At 39.2% G+C, this 21,643-nt stretch overlaps 1 protein-coding gene across 1 annotated transcript in view; it reads left to right on the top strand.

Moving 5' to 3' along the window:
• The window catches only part of LOC124619330 (low-density lipoprotein receptor-related protein 1), a 756,280-nt gene that overhangs the window by 468,256 nt on the left and 266,381 nt on the right, over window positions 1-21,643 (top strand). The window contains exons 19-20 of the mRNA XM_047145639.1: window positions 3,863-4,005; window positions 17,795-18,041. Of these exons, the coding sequence (XP_047001595.1) occupies window positions 3,863-4,005; window positions 17,795-18,041 (390 nt within the window). The remainder of the gene's footprint in view (window positions 1-3,862; window positions 4,006-17,794; window positions 18,042-21,643) is intronic.

Here is a 21,643-nt window from a genome sequence, read left to right as displayed (position 1 = left end):
GATTACTTTTCCAATGTAAACATGGACAGTAATCGTATCGTGTCGAAGGCAGTCACTAATAACACAAAGATTCACACATTGCACCTCTTCGTTTTCACAGTAGTAGACTACAAATGGATGAACTGTTGCTTGACTGTTTTCCCAGTGAAAGCCTTGCACTGCATCTTGAACAATAAATGAATAGTTTTCAGCAAAATCCATTAGTATTATGAATTCGCCTTCTTTCAAATCAGTTTTGAGAGCTTTCAGGTGCTGGCTTTGATGCTTGGCAATGTAGTGATGACAAGACAGGTTCCAAATTTTTGCTGCAATATCTTCAACATACTCTTCTGTTGAAAGCTGCTTTGTTTCTAAAGTATCCCTGTCGGTATGAATCCATTGTTTGTACTCAATCAGTTCTTCAGGGTCATTATCTTCAAAATATGTTGCAATAACTGCTTCTACACCTTCTGGACCAGGGCAGTTTTCACAACGATGAAGCATACAATCCTTGTTTTCCAAGCTGCAAACAGCTTTGCTAAGAATTTCCTTGTAGTCTTCATTGATTGATGCACCAGTGAGCATAAGCTTGACATTTTGGTGTATTGTACAGACACAAACTGAGTGCATTCCAGCAGAGCCAACTGTAACACACCATTTTGGTCTAAGCTCGCAAAACTTTGAGAAGCCAATTTCTGGTCCATTTTGCTTCTGATAAGACACGTACATTTCCTTCAAATTGCAAAGCAACAACCGCTTTTGCTTGTACACCTTTGTTCCTGAAATTCTCACAGGCACACAGTCTTTCTTCCCTGGACAAAGTCTGCTGAATTCGTCATCTTGAAAAAAGTCATGTACTTTCTGGACAACTTCATCTGAAAGCTTCCTTCCTTGCCGATTTGCTGGAAAAGCTAGAACACCTTGCTCATTCTTCAGTTTTCTCGCTTGCTTTACCATTCTTTCTGATACATTAAATGCTGTTGTCGTATCTTTAATTGTCCAGCTTCTTGGAACCAAGGTCAATATTTGAACTTTTGTCCTACGATTTGACACTTTACATTTTTCTTTCAACTCTTCTATAAGATTATCAAGATCTGCACAATTATTGCATGGGCGACTTTTACTTGAACTTGGCTGTTCATCGTAATTGATTCCTACAGCAGCAGCAATTTGATTCCCAATTAAACTTTGTGCATCCAAGATCTTTCTTTTTGCATAGCTTTGCTTATCTCTTTTACTTAGTTGTCTTCTTTTCAATGGTGAAGCACCAATAAATGATAAACTTTTGTTGATGGCTGGTTCAGTTTCATCCGTTGTGAAATCTTGTTCAGATTGGGTTGATAGTGATGATGAATCTTCTAGCTTTTGGTTCAGTGCCGACATGCAGCGAGGGCAAAGCTTCTGACCAGGTTTTATATCAATCACTTCTTTTTTCTTTAACAGGCAAAGTTTGGCAGCTGTTTCATTATCAAGCAGTCTAAGTCCAGCTTTTACATTGTGATTCCTCTTCTTGAATGGATTGCAACATTTCTTTTGCATCGCTTGATATTCATGTAGGAAGAGGGCTTCATGGTGGAAGCAAATGATGGAATTTTCGTCAAGTTTGGCTTCTGAACGCGAAACAAGCAATTTCTGGTCACATTCTGTGAAATCACTAAACGCTTTGAATCCAGTCTTCTTAGCATAGAAGATAACATGGCACTTCGATGCAGCAGCATCTTTTCCAATTGAACAGGGGGCCAACGATTCTTCTTCTTCATTAACTTCTGACATCTCTCACTGGCCAATCACTGAATAAAACACGAATGAAATATCCAATTATATCAGTAATTCTAAGCGACTATTAAGATTCAAATTCCTAGAAATGAAGAAAAATTAGTGCATCGCGCATACAAAATATAACAACTTTGATGTGAGTTAATGAGTACTTAATGGTCGCGTTGCAAAAAAAACAAATGTCAGTCTTGTAGAGCAAGAGTTTCTCTTTTAGGTGATACTATTCACAAGCAGATTCAGGCCAACTATTTTTTAGTAATTGGCTTGAAACTTTGGTAAATTTTACCGTTTGTGCTGACACTGCCTAATTTGAAGAGATACTGCAGGGCGACCATATGGCCTGGATCATTGCAAATCCGGCTGCATTATGTCTAGCACAAGCATGAAGCTTGGCCAAAAGTTCAAGTCCATATCTTCAACTGCAAGGAAATCATTGCAGTCTTAATATTGGTCAAAATTTGTCGCGTTGTGTCACGACAAATTTTGAAGTATACTTTGAGTCGAGTTATTTGACCGGGGTTTGCATGAGTAATGTTATACATAATTTCGTTGGAATCAGCAAAAAAAACTGTACAGGGTCGCATCTTACTAACCATTCTTATGAATTAGTTTCGATTTTATTAGACTCCAAATATGACATTTTTTTTATGTTGCATGCACACGGACTAAGTACACTTCAGACAAGGGGGTCTAGATCAGCAGCTATTGCAGCTAGAGGCCTGAAATCTTGGGAAACTTACTTCAACACTTGACTAAAGCTACAGTTAAAATTTGACGAAAATTGGAGACCATGATGGTGGGAACTTTTTTCAGTTTTAGACCACTTGGTGTGGAATGACCCAGATGGGAAACAGGTGGGATATGTAAAGAGGGAAGCTATGCCAGTGATGACAGATAAAGCTTCAATCTCTTGTTGAATGACGAATGGTTTTGTGTGAGACACATGTTTCTGGGTAGTTGGTTTAAGAATCACATGGCTGAAATGGAGAAGGGCATGGATTTAGTGTTATGCATAGGTGCAGCCAAGTTTCCAACTTTGTAATTGTGGAATGAAGGTAGGTATTTGATATTGGAGAAGGTATACTGAGGACACATATAACTAAAAAACAGTGATAAAGAAACCTGAGCATGTGAAAAATATGTCACCTGCCCAGTCACATCCAACCTGAGCATAGGAAGGATTGATGTGATCAAAGACTCAAGTGTTGTAAACGTATCTTCATTCCTAACTGGCTCAAGTCATCTTGGAGTTTTCGCTAGTTGGGCATGTCTAACTACACCACAGTAGTAAAGATTTGGCAGGACTAAAGACTGGAATATATTTTGTTTTATATGAGGTGCAAATATTTTTCTAAATAGTTTGGATTGTGTGTAGGCAAGAGGCATGCTGTGTCAGTTCCATCTCTTCAATTTAGATCCTCATCCAAGATTATTCCAATATCCGTCACTGTTTTTCAGTGGGTAGTTGGACGAACACCATCAAGGTATGCTGGAGGAACTATTTCGTGAAACTGCCTTCTAGTCAACTTTCAGTGTAGTATGAGGATGACATATGACTTCTTAGGGTTTAGTTGAAGACTCAGAGTTTGTGACCATCGTGAGACTGAACAAATGGTGTCATTCATACCAGCAGCGGAAATATTTGCATGACTGGCCATTAGATACAACTGGATGTTGTCAGCATGTAAGTGGTTTAGAGGTTCATAATTGCAGTACTTGGGAACTTCACACCATACTGAATTCTTATTGTCAGAGAGCAGTTACAGTTTTGAAATTCTAATCAGTTGTGTGTTGTCAAGAACTATAAAGTTAATTTCGTTCAAATGTATCATTAAGGTTGTGATTTTCACAAACATTAGTGTGTATAGACGTGTTTATGGTAAACCCATTTCTTCCCCAAAGCTGTACATTCCAAATAGTTCCAACCTGGCAGCCATTTTAAGCATTCAAGCAAAGAAGTTCATAAATCAGATGTTCTCAAGGCTAGTATTATTTTTAATCATCTCTGATGTTTGTAAAAATAAAATGAAAGATTATGTACCAATACACATTAAGAAATTTCCTGTACTCTTTATATTGTATAGATTGACACTTGAATTGTTTACAGTTTACCCAAAATGCAGTATAACAGAGTTTACATGCAAGAACAAAAGGTGCATTTCACTTGAACTGAGATGCGATTCATCTGATGACTGTGATGATGGTAGTGACGAAGCAGACTGCAGTGCCAAGTGCCAAGCTGGTGATCAGGTACAGACTAGTTTCTCACTTTACTTCAGTTTTATTAACTGCTTTGGGTGGAATGGAAGTTTCTCTTTGTTATAAGTTAAGAATTGTTATGAAATGCGCTTCAGCTAGAGTGGGAGCATCATTCTGTTTACACTCGAGAAAGACAGAAATGAAGATTAGGATTTTGTATGTCATCAACAAGAGATGCATTCAAGCCATAATGCATCTTATTTTTTTGCCTCAGGACAGGGAATAGATAGAAACATGTGATTTGTTTTAAAATATGCATGCACTTGCTTTGAAAGCATGACAGAAATTTCAGCACTTTATAGCATACAGAAGTATAGTGGCAGCAGCTAGAATGAGAGGTGTTTTTGATACTTAAAGTGGCAATGATTTCATTACAATAAGAGTGTGTAATCATTCATTTTCTTCATTTGTGTGGTGTGACACTGATTGAAAATCATTACCAGTTGAGTAAGACATGTGGTGATGGTGTCACGGATGTCTCTAATGTAAATTAGTAGGTGCAGCAGTTCAAAGAAGACCAATCGTCATATGACACAAACTGAGACAGTTTTGGCCTCACACCAGCCAGTCTCATGATGTGTTTGAGCTAGTTGAGAAAGTTGTTTTGGAAGATTGCTAAATGAGCATGGAACACACTGCCTCTGAAACTGACATTTCTATGGGTTCTCTGCACACAATCCTGCATGAATACCTGAAAGTTCCAAAAGTATCTTCCAAGTGAGTGTCACGAATGCCACAAGGCTGCATGCGTGGCTTGTTGCCTGGTAATGTTGATGCATGATGATGGCATGAATGGGACTTCCTTTTCATCAATTGTGACAATTAATTAGACATGGATGCTGGTTTCAAATCCTGAAAACCGAGCCAGTCAGCTCGGTGTAAGCACGCACACTTACGTTACCAAAAAATTCTGGGTAAGCGACAGTGCTGAAAAAATGATGGTGGCTTTGTTCTGGGACAGCAGTGGCATAATCCTTATTCATTGTGCTCTAAAGGGCACTACAGTGACAGATACATCCTACCAAGATGTTTTGAAGAGCAAGTTCCATCCAGCATTGAGTGAAAAATGGCTGGGAAAGGCTGCACGTGTGCTTTTTCACCAAGACAACGTACCAGCCTATCAGGCGAACAAGATGCCGTAGTTTCTTCATGCTCCCTACTCACCTGACCTAGCTCCTAGCAACTTCTGGCTGTTTTCAATTATGAAAAACACACTCTTTGGTTACACTTTCACTAACCATGCCAGTAATGCTAAGCCAGTGGTCAAACCAGACTCCTAGGGAAGTGTTCACAGTGGCCCTGGAATCATGGCATCAACATTGTGAAAAATTTGTACGGCTGCAGGGAGATTGTGTTGAGAACTGACACAAATTTCAAAGTTTTTGTGTAATCATTTTCTGAGAAAAAAAATCGGAGGTGTTATAACTTGAATGCATTTCGTAAAGTTATTAGACAGAGCTCAAGAAACTATACTAACTTTTTTAAAAATCTACTTAGGGAAGCGACAAAGAACTAAAATTTTGATGACTGCACAGGGATTTGACTGCTACTCTTTCAAATCAGAACAATAGATTCATAAGGCAACTATTCACATTACCATTCCCTTAAATGTGAAGTTGTCTCATACAAAATATATTCCTAGACACTCACTGATGTAAATACCCATTTTGCTGTAACAACAAGAGTAGAAATGAGACATTCGTTTATCTTATATTACCCTCTCACTGCATTTCTCTAGCATCACTATTACTGTGAATGTTCCACAATGATATAACAGTCTTTGTTTCCTTTGTCCATGGAACTTTCATCTGCCATTGAAATTCTATTGACACTAATGACAACCCTTCATTTGAAAGTGTGCAGACTGATATTACTGTAGTTTCAGTTTCTTCATTCATCAAAGCATTCTCTTGCCAAACTTTCCAAGTGTGACTTGCTTTCTTTGTTTTTTAATGTCATATCAACTAAAGTCTCAACCATACTTTTTCTCATCTCCAAAAGTGCAATGCTTGACACATTTTGATTATATGTCTTTATTTTTAATGAGATTCCAAATCACTTTGCCCAGTTTGACTATGACTGATATGATGGCCAATGGAGAGTAACAAATCTTTCCTTCTAAATGTCATTCGTGGAATGCACAGGAGTATATTGCCACCCCTTAACTTGTGTCAGATATTCCGCTTTTATTAGATCTGGCTCATAATTTACATGAGTGCTTGCATGCTAGTCCTGTATTTTACTTTGCAACAAACAAGAGAAAATTGGTTTATTGTTCTGCTTATTGTGTGTGAAGCAGTATCACGGATGATTATATATCTAGGAAGTAAACCTGGAATAAGATGGGGGGAAAAAATTTATTACTGTCCATTTTAAAATGGTTGCTGGAAGATATGTTGTTTTGATTATGTATGACTGTTATGAAGCAGTCGAACACCTCTGAATATCTGTATGCATTAAAGTTAAATATTGTACAGAGCTTCTCTATGACTTCACTTTTCACACACTGTTCCTTTGCTGGTATACATTGACAGTGTAATGTGTATTTGGGTACTCCTGCTTCTTGTTGAATAAACCATACTCAAAGGAATACCATTAATTGGTGAACTACACCCTCTCCAAATGCTATCACGTTTAAGGCTATGAAACCACCAGTCATGTACACAGACTTTCATCCAATATGAGCCTTGATTTTGTATACCTTTACTATCGAAACCCAGTCGAGTTCATTGAATTTGTTAAAGTACAATTGCCCTTTCACTATGTGGACATTAGAACATGCATTGTCGGTGAACTGCAGTACACCAGCAGGGTTAGGTGGAGTGATGTATGAATATTAAAGGATTTAAAAATAGTTCAAAAGAACATCTCTTCACTTTTTCTAACTGAATTCGGATTGAAGGTGAATTCCAACTCATGGAGAGAGGCAGCTATTGTTCCTCTCTTGAACCCAAAAGCTAACTGCAAAAAACTGATTAGCTATAAAAATATGACTCTCAGCAGATGCATGAGGAAAACTTTGAGCTCAAGATCATCTGCTGCTTTGTGTGGGCCCTTGAATACAGAAAGCTACTATGTCAAGTCCAGTCTGGGCTCAACATATATCACTCAACACTTGACAAACTTACCTTACTAAAGTCTGCAAAACAAGAGGACTTTGTATGCAGGGAACAGTTACTAGGCATATTCTTGATTTTAATGAAACCTGTTATACAATGTGGCAATATAACGTCCTACGACAGGAACACAATTGGGATCTTGTAATTGTCTCCCAATTGTATTGCAATTATTCGTTGCCAATGCTACTTCAGATGATGAGTTCGTAATAAGGTGGGGGGAATTCTTAAATGTCACAATTTTTGGAACAGGAACAGACAATATAGTATAAACAGTAAGGAGCCTGTTTTCTGTTTATGGATGATTCTAAAATCTTCTGTTGAGGTCCCAATCTAGAGACTGATGATAATGCCCACTAAATACAAATGACACAGAGGAGACTGGAGATTTGGGAGGAAGCTGCAAGCTGTCCATTCTCCCCTGAGAAAATTGTGTGTGTGTGTGTGTGTGTGTGTGTCTGTCTGTCTGTCTGTCTGTATGTTAATCTGTCTTTGTGTGTTAATTGTGTGTGTGTGTGTGTGTGTGTGTGTGTGTGTGTGTCTGTATGTATGTTAATCTGTCTTTGTGTGTTAACATGTTTTTAATGCAATAACATTGAGACTTGAAAACATTATTTTCGCCCATATATTCGATGAGAAATTTAACTGGCTAATACACCTAAAAGTTCTTAAAAGAAGAACTTTAGGGCTCTAAAGATTTTGAAGCCCTAATTGATCATGGTTAGAGGGCAGCTGCATGACGTACAGATCAGCAGGACCTTATCTAAGAATGCTAGACACCATCCACCATGGAGGTCTTAGGCTATAGAACTAGCGGTCTCCATGTAGCAAAATTTCCTTATAGTGAGATATGATTACGTGGAACAGTAGTTCTCACAATTGTCAGTATTTAATGTTGTCGCCCAAACAGCATCTGAACGTGTCTTCCTAAGTGGTAGAGCAACAATGAGACCTTCTTGCAATCCAGGCAGTGGAGCTGCTCTCAAATCTAAATGTGTCAAACATGAATATCCTAATCCAGGAATTGAATAAATATCTCCTATGGTAATTAGTAAGGCTGAGGTGATGTTTGGATTTATAGTGTACACGACGTTTGCTATGCTTGATAAGCTTTTTTCACAAATATTTTATCAATTTTTAATGTCTTCATTGTTTCTGTTCGAGACACATTTGCATTTCCCAGTGTTCCATTCTTAGGGCTTGAACAATATGGGCAAGGTGGTTGTAGGATAACTGAACTTATATTTGATTTACAGACATGAAATTTTGCAACTTACTCAAAAGATGTTTCAGACCACTATAATTACAAAAAACTTGGTCAGTAAGTTAAAATGGTCTCTATGTATGGAAAGATTTCCAGACAGGTAGCTGCACACAGTTCAACATCACTCTCTTTACATTGGTGAATTGGTTGTCTTCTAATATTTCTGATGCACTAACAGTGCACGTTCCCATTGCATTCACCTTTTTCTTTGTAGCTGGCACATATACCAGAAAATGTCTTTCAATTAGACAGAGAAGATCGTCAACATTTGACAAGGAGTCTCACTTTCCAGATCTGTCTCCCTTACCTAGCTGGTATTTCAGAATTAGTTTTCAATAATCCTATGAATTGTATATTGCAATTTCCAGTCCTGAAACTCCAATAAATTAATACTTTATTGGTACTGCACAAATGTCATCAAAACACATTCACTTCAAGTTCTGTACATGCTCACACAAAGTAGACAGTCAGGTTAGTTGTCAAACTCATTGTCCTGTGAATTACTTATCATGCTTCCACTGCAAGCTTCATTTCTTTTGCTGGATGTTTTAGTATATTCTTCATCAATACATGCTTGTGGCCACAAAATAACACATTCAGAATCATCCAAAGCTCATAGCCCATAGCTTTTTACACACACACACACACACACACACACACACACACACACACACACACATACACCAGCTACTAAGTCACCATATTCTAAATAAGTTCTTTATAAACCTACCTACTGAAGGAGGTAGAGTGAATGCTGAAATAGTTTTGATGATGGGCAGAATGCAGCACCTCTCATAAATGGGTCATGTGATGAATTGTTGTTGTTGTGGTCTTCAGTCCAAAGACTGATTTGATGCAGCTGTCCTTGCTACTCCTCTCATAAATGGGTCATGTGATGAATTGTTGTTGTTGTGGTCTTCAGTCCAAAGACTGATTTGATGCAGCTGTGCGCTAAGTCCGCGGCTGGCGCGCTGCCAAGATTGCATAAGCGAGCGTCGCGCGCTGGGGTCAAAGGTCAAATTAATAAGAACTTTAACATGGAACATGCTGTTGCCTCCTTGAGCCCCCGGTTCGTGATGTACCCTTGTCCGGTTCTCAGCTACGCTACAGATCAATTTATTTATGAAAATACAGAGTACAATCTCCAACAAATTTTACATATTCACATACACCTTTGCCTTTAACCCAAATGAATACAGACTCATTTACAGATATTTTACGTCTACTACGGGTGTACAGGGATAGTGGGGAAGGTGACATATAAACAGATTTACCAAAGTCTTTATTTGCAAGTTCTCCAATATGACATGTGCGATAGGAAATAATGTCTCTCTCGACGAAACTCTCAAGGCCACCAACAGAAGGAACACCAGTACCACCTCTTACAATGGCTACTGTTAACCATCCGTTGCCATGGGTAAAGGAATCATTAATGTCAATGCTGAAGTTCAGTCTACATCCACGAAAGACACATGGTCCGTCGACAAGTGCGGTAGCAGCAATATTCTTCAAAGTATTCTTCTTCTTGTCTGCAGCAGATGTCAAAAATTCGATGTTTTCAATTGTTTTATAGACTGTTTATAGACTGTTTATATGTCACCTTCCCCACTATCCCTGTGCACCCGTAGTCAACGTAAAATATCTGTAAATGAGTCTGTATTCATTTGGGTTAAAGGCAAAGGTGTATGTGAATATGTAAAATTTGTTGAAGATTGTGCTTTGTATTTTCATAAATAAATTGATCTGTAGCGTAGCTGAGAACCGGACAAGGGTACACCACGAACCGGGGGCTCAAGGAGGCAACAGCATGTTCCATGTTAAAGTTCTTATCAGTTTGACCTTTGGCCCCAGCGCGCGACGCTCGCTTACGCAATCTTGGCAGTGCGCCCGCCGTGGACTTAGCGCACAGGGATAGTGGGGAAGGTGACATAAACAGATTTACCAAAGTCTTTATTTGCAAGTTCTCCAATATGATATGTGCGATAGGAAATAATGTCTCTCTCGACGAAACTCTCAAGGCCACCAACAGATGCCGTACAGAAGGTACCGTCGAAGTTCTCGTCAAACAGTCTATAAAACAATTGAAAACATCGAATTTTCGACATCTGCTGCAGACAAGAAGAAGAATACTTTGAAGAATATTGCTACTACCACACTTTTCGACGGACCATGTGTCTTTCGTGGATGTAGACTGAACTTCAGCATTGACATTAATGATTCCTTTACCCATGGCAACGGATGGTTAACTGTAGCCATTGTAAGAGGTGGTACTGGTGTTCCTTCTGTTGGTGGCCTTGAGAGTTTCGTCGAGAGAGACATTATTTCCTATCGCACATATCATATTGGAGAACTGTTGGTGGCCTTGAGAGTTTCGTCGAGGGAGACATTATTTCCTATCGCACATATCATATTGGAGAACTTGCAAAGAAAGACTTTGGTAAATCTGTTTATATGTCACCTTCGCCACTATCCCTGTACACCCGTAGTAGACGTAAAATATCTGTAAATGAGTCTGTATTCATTTGGGTTAAAGGCAAAGGTGTATGTGAATATGTAAAATTTGTTGGAGATTGTACTTTGCATTTTCATAAATAAAATGATCTGTAGTGTAGCTGAGAACCGGACAAGGGTACATCACGAACCGGGGGCTCAAGGAGGCAACAGCATGTTCCATGTTAAAGTTCTTATCAATTTGACCTTTGACCCCAGCGCGCGACGCTCGCTTACGCGATCTTGGCAGCGCGCCAGCCGCGGACTTAGCGCACAGCATTGACATTAATCATGCCTTTACCCATGGCAACGGATGGTTAACTGTAGCCATTGTAAGAGGTGGTACTGGTGTTCCTTCTGTTGGTGGCCTTGAGAGTTTCGTCGAGAGAGACATTATTTCCTATCGCACATATCATATTGGAGAACTTGCAAATAAAGACTTTGGTAAATCTGTTTATATGTCACCTTCCCCACTATCCCTGTACACCCGTAGTAGACGTAAAATATCTGTAAATGAGTCTGTATTCATTTGGGTTAAAGGCAAAGGTGTATGTGAATATGTAAAATTTGTTGGGATTGTACTTTGTATTTTCATAAATAAGGTACCATCGACGTTCTCGTCAAACAGTCTATAAAACAATTGAAAACATCGAATTTTCGACATCTGCTGCAGACAAGAAGAAGAATACTGTGATGAATATTGCTGCTACCGCACTTGTCGATGGACCATGTGTCTTTCGTGGATGTAGACTGAACTTCAGCATTGACATTAATGATTCCTTTACCCATGGCAACGGATGGTTAACTGTAGCCATTGTAAGAGGTGGTACTGGTGTTCCTTCTGTTGGTGGCCTTGAGAGTTTCGTCGAGAGAGACATTATTTCCTGTGCAAGCCCCTTCATCTCCAGATAACTACTACAGCCCACATCCATGTGAACCTGCTTACTGTACTTGTCTCTTGGTCTCCCTCTGCAATTTTCATTCCCCAAACTTCCCTCCAGTACTAAATTGACAATTCCTTGAGGCTACAGAATGTGTCCTATCAACCAGTTCCTTCTTTTAGTTTCTTATTGACAGATTTCTTTTATTCCCCATTCCATTCAGTTTCTTCGCATTAATTATGCAATCTACCCATCTAATCTTCAGCATTCTTCTGTAGCACCACATTTCAAAAGCTTCTATTCTCTTCTTGTCTTAACTGCTTGTCATCTATGTTTCAGTTGTTTACAAGCCTACACAACACACACATACCTTCAGACAAGAATTTCTAACCCTATAATTTACATTAGTGTTAAATTTCTTTTCTCATAATTGCTTTTCTTATCATTACCAGTGTACATTTAAATCCTCTCTACTTCGGCCATCGACAGTTATTTTAGTGCCCTAGTGGCAAAACTTGTCCACCACTTTCCTAATTAAATTCTCTCAGCATCGCCTGATTTAATTTGACTACACACCATTACTCTTGTTTTACTTTTGACAATGTTCATCATGTATCCTCCTTTCAAGACACTGTCCATTCCATTCAGGTGCACTTCCAATTACTTTGCTGTCTCTGACAGTCATTGGCAAACATCAAAGTTTTTATTTCTTCTCCCTGAACTTGAGTTCCTTCTCCAAATTTTTATTTTGCTTTCTTTACTGCTTGATCAGTGTACAGATTGAATAACGTTGGGGATAGGCTACAATCCTGTCTCACTCCCTTCTCAACCTCTGCTTCCCTTTCATACCTTTCGACTGTCATAACTGCTGTCTTGTTTCTGTACAAGTTGTATTAACCTTTTGCTCCCTGTATTTTACCCCAGCTACCCTTAGAGTTTCAAAGAGTGCATTCCAATTGACATTGTCAAAAGCTTTCTTAAAATATATAAAAACTATAAATGTAAGTTTGCCTTTCTTTAACCTTTCTTCTAAGATAGATTGTAAGGTCGGCATTACCTTACATGTTCCACCATTTCTTCAGAACCAAAACTGATCATCCCCAAGTTCGACTTATACCATTTTCTCCATTATTATGTAAATAATTGGTGTGTGTGAGTACTTTGCAGCCATGTTTTTTTGAGCTTACAGCTCAGTAATATTCACACCTCTCAGCATGTGCTTTCTTTGGAATTGAAATTTTTACTTTCTTCTTCAAGCCTAAGGATAGTTCTCCTTTGTCTTTATATCTTGCGCACCAGATGGAAGAGTTTTGTCATGACATGCTCTTCCATGGATATCAAATGTTCTAAGAGAATGGCATCTGCTCCATGGGCCTTGTTCCAGCTTAGATCTTTCAGTGCTCTATCAAATTCTTCTTGCAGAGTCATATTTCCCCTCTCATCTTGAGCTACTGTCTATTTCTGGTGTATAATATTGCTTTCAAGTTTACTTCATCTTGCAGAGCCCCTCTGTATATTCATTCCATCTTTCAGCAATCCCTTCTTTGTTTAGTACTAGCTATCCATCTGAGCTCTAGCTGTTTATATAACTGCGTCTCTTTTCTCCAAAGGACTCTTTAATTCTCCTCTGATGGATTATGTTGTCAGTATATCAACAATAATAATTGATTTTTGAAAATATAATATAATTGGGCACATAAAATATCTACTTGCCAAGTGGCAGCAGGAGAAAACATGTATAAGAATAAGGAAACAAGTAAGCTTTTGGAGCCAGTGGCCTCTTTTTCTGGCAGAATGATTGAAGGGAAAGAAAGAGGGTTGAAGGAAAGGGACTGATGGGGTTTAAGAAACGGAGAGAATTATGGAAAAGTCGCCCAGTAGGCAGATCAGGGGACAATCAGTCCTTCCAACTCATCCTGTAATTCTCCCCAGATCCAGGTTTCTGGGTGGCTTTTCTCCCCTTTTCCTTCATTTTCCTTCAACCCTTTTGCCAGAAGGAGAAGCCACTGGCTCTGAAAGCTGGCACATTTCCATAACCTTTATATATATATTTTTTCCTGCTACTACTTTGTCAGTAGAATTTTTTATCTATCCAATTGAATTACTATGTCAAAACAAACAAAATACAAGGCTATGTGCCAGGATGTAATATTATGTTGAAACAGAGATACATATATCATCAGCTAGCTCAACATAATTTTATGTCAAAAACAGTTGAAGGGTTAATGATCACTAGAACATGAATTACCAGTATTATGAGATGGAAAGTTGCTACTCACCATATAGCGGAGATGCTGAGTCGCAGATAGGCGCAACAAAATGACACTCACAATTAAAGCTTTCAGCGATTAATGCCTTCGTCAACAACACACACACACACACACACACACACACACATGACTGCAGTCTCAGGCAACTGGTGCGACTCAGTATCTCCACTATATGGGGTAACAACTTTCCTTCTCATAATATTGATACATTCCATCCTGGATTTGCCATTGTTTGAGAACATGAATTAGGATAGATTGCTACTCACCTCACAGAGGAAGCACTGAGTGGTAGACAGGCTACTGGATATTATTAAGCTATTGGACTAAGTCCTTCACTAGAATAATGCTGTAGTCAGTCAGTCAGTCAGTCAGTCAATTATATGTTCCATAGAACATTTGAACAATTCTTTTAGTAAAATGATGTGCAACAAATGAGTTGACAGGATATGTTCTCATGGTTAGTGTTAACATTAATGACCACACTATATTTTCCACCTCGCTCGCGCAACTATGCTTAAAAACAAAGGTCTTTTCCCCAAATGTGCTACCAGTTTTTAAACAGAAATCAATCCATGGAATAGAAGGAGTTGTCCAGGAGAGGTGATTTTTAGGTTAGATTTAAAATTTGCTTTGCTGCCTGTCGGACATTTTATATTATTGGGCAGGTGATCAAAGATTTTTGTTGCTGCATATTTAAATCCTTTCTGAACCACTGCCAGCTTTAATAACGGCTAATAAAAGTTGTTTTTACCTCCAGTATTGTAGATATTGACGTCACTGTTCTTCTCAAATAGTGATGGATTATTTCTGACTAATTTCATTACTGAAAATATATATATATATATATAAAAAAACAAAGATGAGGTGACTTACCGAACGAAAGCGCTGGCAGGTCGATAGACACACAAACAAACACAAACATACACACAAAATTCTAGCTTTCGCAACCAACGGTTGCCTCATCAGGAAAGAGGGAAGGAGAGGAAAAGACGAAAGGATGTGGGTTTTAAGGGAGAGGGTAAGGAGTCATTCCAATCCCGGGAGCGGAAAGACTTACCTTGGGGGGAAAAAAGGACAGGTATACACTCGCACACACACACATATCCATCCACACACACACACACACACACACACACACATGACTGCAGTCTCAGGCAACTGGTGCGACTCAGTATCTCCACTATATGGGGTAACAACTTTCCTTCTCATAATATTGATACATTCCATCCTGGATTTGCCATTGTTTGAGAACATGAATTAGGATTCCGCTCCAGGCTTGTGTCTGTATATGTGTGGATGGATATGTGTGTGTGTGCGAGTGTATACCCGTCCTTTTTTCCCCCTAAGGTAAGTTTTTCCGCTCCAGGCTTGTGTCTGTATATGTGTGGATGGATATGTGTGTGCGTGCGAGTGTATACCCGTCCTTTTTTCCCCCTAAGGTAAGTCTTTCCGCTCCCGGCATTGGAATGATTCCTTACCCTCTCCCTTAAAACCCACTTCCTTTCGTCTTTCCCTCTGCTTCCCTCTTTCCTGATGAGGCAACAGTTTGTTGCAAAAGCTTGAATTTTGTGTGTATGTTTGTGTGTCTATCGACGTGCCAGCGCTTTCGTTTGGTAAGTCACATCATCTTTGTTTTTTTTATATATATATATATATATATTTTTTTTTTTTTTTTTTTTTTTTTTTTTTTTTTTTTGCATATGGCATGCGCTGGTATTGTGGTAGACGTCTGATGGAAAATGTAATGAAATATGGATCTCTCAGGGGATTTGTGGCACTTAAATAAAGCAAGAAATATTCCATGCAGTGCTTGTGTAACGTGATTCACATCTAAATGGCGTGCAAGAAAATATCCCTAATGAAATTCAAGGACGGTGTTATTTCAATGTCAATCTCATCTGTTTCATTTTCGTCATCGGTAAACATGGCAGATAGAAGCCAGTTTTATTCCATCTGAACGAATGTGATTAGTTGTTACCTGAAATGTTTTCGGCGCCCTCAACATCAGAGACACACAGCTATGATTTCGAGAAAGAAGAAAATGCCGCAAAATGGAAAGGAGTTTTTGTCAATTCACTGCGCAAGGTGCTGGAGCAGGTGCATCATTCACTTACGGCGCGTGACGACGCCCTCGACTACGTCGAAAGTCTCATCTTACGACCAAGCACAGGTCGACGGCCTCGTCCTGCATGAACTATTGTGGGAACAGGCTGTTGGCGTTGAAGCCGCAGATGGTCAGACCGTGGATAAGGGCGTTATTCGTGCTGCGGCCTCGTGGCGACGGTAGCGGCCTGGAGGTCCCCCGTCACTGTGGTGACTTGCACCGGCAGTTGCTGGAGCAGGGCAGAGAGAGAGCTCAGCAGTGCTCCCAAGCCTGCTGCTTCCAGTTCTGGTGATGGCACGGGTGCTGCCACAGTTGCGGGTGCGGAGGCGGCAGGGTGCGGCGTTGCAGCCACGTCCGTTTGCGGAGCCGCATGCCTGGCAGCCTGAGGGGTGGCAGGGGGGGGGGGGGGGAGGACGAGCAGTTTGCCGCCCTCCCCCCTTGTGGTGGTCGTCCTGGGTGGCAGCCGGGTGGGCTGTCTGGCTAGGCGCAGTTGTGACTGTCGAGGAGTCAGTCGAGTCCTCGTGTCGTAGCGGCGGGAAGGCCACTTTCCGCCCCTTGGGGGCGTCAGCGGACTCCCCCTTGGTGGCAGAGGCGAAGCTGTTGCGGGGGTGCACCTTTCGTGCAGGTGCAGCCCGTCCTCGCTGTCATGGGCAACGTCTGAAGGCCGCGCAGCCTCTGTAGCTCGCCACATGTCGCTCGCTACAGTTGCAGCACTTTGGCGCCTCCTCTCCTTTCTTTTTTTTTTATATATATATATATATATATATATATATATATATATATATATATATATATATATATATATATATATATATAAAAAAACAAAGATGATGTGACTTACCAAACGAAAGCGCTGGCATGTCGATAGACACACAAACAAACACAAATATACACACAAAATTCTAGCTTTCGCGACCAACGGTTGCTTCGTCAGGAAGAGGGAAGGAGAGGGAAAGACGAAAGGATGTGGGTTTTAAAGGAGAGGGTAAGGAGTCATTCCAATCCCGGGAGTGGAAAGACTCACCTTAGGGGGAAAAAAGGACGGGTATACACTCGCACGCACACACATATCCATCCACACATATACAGACACAAGCAGACATATTAAAAGGCCTTTGTAAGCACCAACATTACCTTTCTGTACCAGTACCTGATTCATAGTGAAGTGTTCCTGGACGACAAGTTGTACCAAATGTTGTTTCTTATCATGTTGTCATCCTCTTCCCCCCCCCCCCCCCCCCCCTCGCCCCCTCACCAAACACACACACAGACACACTCTTGTGTCCCATTTCATTAACACCAATCATGCTATCATGTACCAGCTCTGCACAAGAGATTTTATATTTCCACTTCACTGACAGTTTAAAATTACACAAATGATACAATATTATGAATAAGCAAATTGTCACAGTGTGTTGACTATACCTGTCATGAGTTTACTGTTATTAATATTTGATAATTATTTATGTAGTGTTTAAAATAACATAAATAATACAGTAATATGAGTAAAATGTCTGTCACTGTGTGTTTGCTCAAATTGGTAGTTGACTCCACTGTTATTCATTTTTAATAATTATTTGTGTACAGTGTTATACAGTAATTGTACTAAATCTTTAATATATGATTACTATTTCAATGAAGTCTTGAATTTATAGATATACTGCAGAAGAGATGATCGGTGTCTTCCAAGTTCAGCTCATTGTGATGGACATCAAGACTGTTCCGATGGTAGCGACGAGCAGGGATGTAATACAACAGTCACCAGTCCTGTTCATCCAACAGACATCAGGCCTTTGTGTGGTGCTCATGAGTTCCAATGTAATGATGGATTTTGTATAAGGAACACCTTTGTTTGTGATGGTCATGAAGACTGCTCCGATTCTTCAGATGAAGCCTCCTGTGGTACATTGTGCTATACCTTTTATACAGTAGATTCATTGACATTGAATGTAGTGAAGATTCATGGAACAGTCTAACACTAATTTCTTTTCCCACAATTTACCTGGCATGAAATTTGTCTACTATCTGGAAAAAAAGTAATAAGAATCACAGCTCAGTTGTATGCTACTTTATTTGATATCCTTGACAAGAAATTAAGGAGAGTTGTCACTTCAGTCACATAATATTACATCTTTCATCAATGCGGCACATCCATTTATTCTCCAGAACTTGAATTGACTGACAAATTGCATCCTGTGGTAGGAGTGAGATGTCAACTGACAGCAAAAGAGAGACTAGTTTAATGCAAAGAACCAAACACTCTTCTTAAGTAGCTTCTCATCTGTGTAATTCTGGATTTAGATTATCAGATGCAAGAAATTATATCACAGGCATAATGAAGGCACATCAGGGTCACAGCCACCCTGCAGCACAGTGTATTTTGTTAAAAGGTTTTGTTTATTATACTTGGTGAGTCTTATATCTTTTCAGCCTGACTTGCAGCTTTGAAGACATTAAAGGTTGAGCGTTGACTGAATCTACAGCTTGTATGTGTTGTGAATCAGCTCAAAAGTATCCGTCCCTTTGATGAAGTGTCTCTCACCATCCCATACTTGAAGAAGACAATTGTAAGAGAACATTCAAAACAAGTTTTGAAGCAGGAGTAGTAACAATGTATCAAGGAAATTGAATGGAGTAGCATAGACAAAAAAGTTGTGAACATATTTCAGGGAAATAGATTTGGGACTATTGAAAGTTACTCTTTGTGGAACGGCTTAATAATACTGGGAGTCGTCGTGTGTAGCACATAACTTGACCAATTTTTACATAGTGGCAGTGCTTTTCAGTTCCAAAGAAGTATAGCCTTGTGTAATGTGAAATACATTCAGTTGTTGTTTTGTAAGAAGCAAGCTAGTAGGGTGATTCAAGAAGGAAAGCCTTTGTTGAGCTGACTATAATTGTATAGAAAATTACAATTAATACAGATATGTTTACCACTTATGTCTTGGCTGTATATACAGGAGCAGTGAACTGAAGCAGTCAACAGAAGACAGTGCCAACCCACAAGAGTGTTATTTTGACTTAATGTACCTTGTATGTTGGTTAAATCCAAAGATAAGAACATAACTGCAGTAAAATAAAACTATGTAGTAGGCAGTTATTTCTAGCAGCTCAAATGATAATACTTATTACCAATCTATGGTGCATCAAAAACACAGCAGTTAATGTGACGAGACTAATCCTTCTGGAATTGAGAGTTAGCAGATTCTGCTGCTGACCTGTTCTGTTAACATGCAAAACATGGCAACTGTCAGAATGGTAATACTGTTGTTTATTGATAGGCTTATCATGTACAGAAGGTAGGATGTGACAAGGTGAGGGTCATTAACTAGAAATGTAGTGTGAGACTGAGGAACCTTGCATGTGAAATTGAATTAAGATGTTCCAGAAAAATTAGAAACTCAGATTTAGAACAAGTCCAAATGCTGAATTTATCATCATTGTACCATAAACACAAAGTCCAGAAATATCCTGTCTACAAAATTCATGAAGAGGTTGCAATGTAAATGTGAGCAATCTGTTTGCCAATGTGAGCAATCTGTTTGCCAATCTCTAAAAGGTGAATTACTTATTGTTTGTAGTTAAAAAGGGAAGAAGAAGGTAAGGCATTGTAATACTTTCAGGAAGTGTTCATTCTGAGCAAATGTTCAGTTGCAGTTACTAAGTATGTGATGTTGGTGTAAGATAAAGTGTGGGGATGAGGAAAAGGGGAGGAGGCATGGATATAGATTTCAGTAGCTAATGAAAATGGTTCAAACATTTATCAGCAATATTCATTTGATTCTTTCAAGGCAATCAGTTTGGCTTCCAGCAAGGGAAAAATACAACAGAAGCCATAAATAATTTCATAGAAAAAATTAGCACAGCTCTAGACAAAAAAAGTAAAGTAGCCGGAATTTTCTGCGACCTGACAGAGGTTTTTGAGTCTGTAAATCATTCCTTGCTAATCCACAAGCTAGAAAAATATGGGATTAAGGGTGCAGTACTTCAGTGGCTTACTTCTTACTTATCTAATAGAAAACAAAGAACAATCATCTCTTCAAATGGTGTAAACTACCATTCAGACTGGAAAACAATAACACAGGGTGTCCCGCAAGGTTCGATCCTCGGTTCAATTCTCTTTCTATTGTATGTCAGCGACTTACCATTAAACATAAAATCACCATCCGTTCTGTTTGCTGATGACACGTCTGTCTTGATAGAAAGCGAAGAAACAGAAACGATTCCTGATAGAGTCACTGGTACTCTAGACAGGCTAGAGTCATGGTTCCAGTTAAATGATCTGAAGCTTAACATATCAGAAACAAATTGAATTCAGAACCAAACAGTCAAGAGACCAAGAAAATAGTATAAATCATAAAAGTGAAGAATTAACAGAAGTGCACTCTGCCAAATTTCTAGGTCTACACCTCGATAAGAATTTAAACTGGAACACATATATTGAGTACCTGTGCAGCAAACTAGGTAGCTTTGCATATGCCATGCATATATTATCAAGAGATACTAACATGTCCACTCACAAGGTAGCATATCTAAGTTACTTTGAATCAGTGATATGATATGGCATTATTTTCTTGGGGGAGGTCCAATAATATATCTCGTGTACTGAAGCTCCAGAAGAAAGTCTTCAGAAATATGTGCACTGCACAGCAAATAGAATCATGCCGTCCATTATTACAGAAACTAAAAATTTTGACCGTCCACTCCCTGTACATATACGAGCTAATAATATTTTTACACAGCAAACCGGAATTGTTCATTAGAAACCAATTTGATCATCCATACAGTACAAGGAATATAGATAATTTTATGCTTCCTGCCCATAGATTGAAATTATATGCTCAGTCCCCACAATATATGGGCATGAAAGTCTACAATAAACTTAAAGGCAAAAACATTCTAAACATGGAACTAGGGATACTAAAGAAGAAGTTACATGAAATTCTTATACGCAAATGTTGTTACTCATTAGAAGAGTTCATGGAAGATGAACTGATAATTTGAGCAGAATCCAACCGCAAATTAGCATTATATTATGGTTAAAAAAAATTGTCCATTATCAAGAAAGATATTTACCTGTTGTTGTTGTGGTCTTCAGTCCTGAGACTGGTTTGATGCAGCTCTCCATGCTACCCTATCCTGTGCAAGCTTCTTCATCTCCCAGTACTTACTGCAACCTACATCCTTCTGAATCTGCTTGGTGTATTCATCTCTTGGTCTCCCTCTACGATTTTTACCCTCCACGCTGCCCTCCAATGCTAAATTTGTGATTCCTTGATGCCTCAAAACATGTCCTACCAACCGATCCCTTCTTCTAGTCAAGTTGTGCCACAAACTTCTCCCCAATCCTATGCTGGAAAATAAGAAAATATAGATACTGCTACATAGACTAAATATAGTTTTAAAAATTAGTATTAAATTCTAGTTTGTATTTTTGACGTGTCTCCTGTGCCATAATCACATGATTTGTAAGTGTATGTTATGAGACTAATAAATCACAATTC

The sequence above is a fragment of the Schistocerca americana genome, chromosome 6, assembly GCF_021461395.2.
Source record: "Schistocerca americana isolate TAMUIC-IGC-003095 chromosome 6, iqSchAmer2.1, whole genome shotgun sequence".
NCBI classification, from domain to species: Eukaryota; Metazoa; Arthropoda; class Insecta; order Orthoptera; family Acrididae; genus Schistocerca; species Schistocerca americana.
The sequence above is the reverse complement of the archived record's forward strand: the minus strand, read 5'-3'. Positions and strand labels throughout refer to the sequence as shown.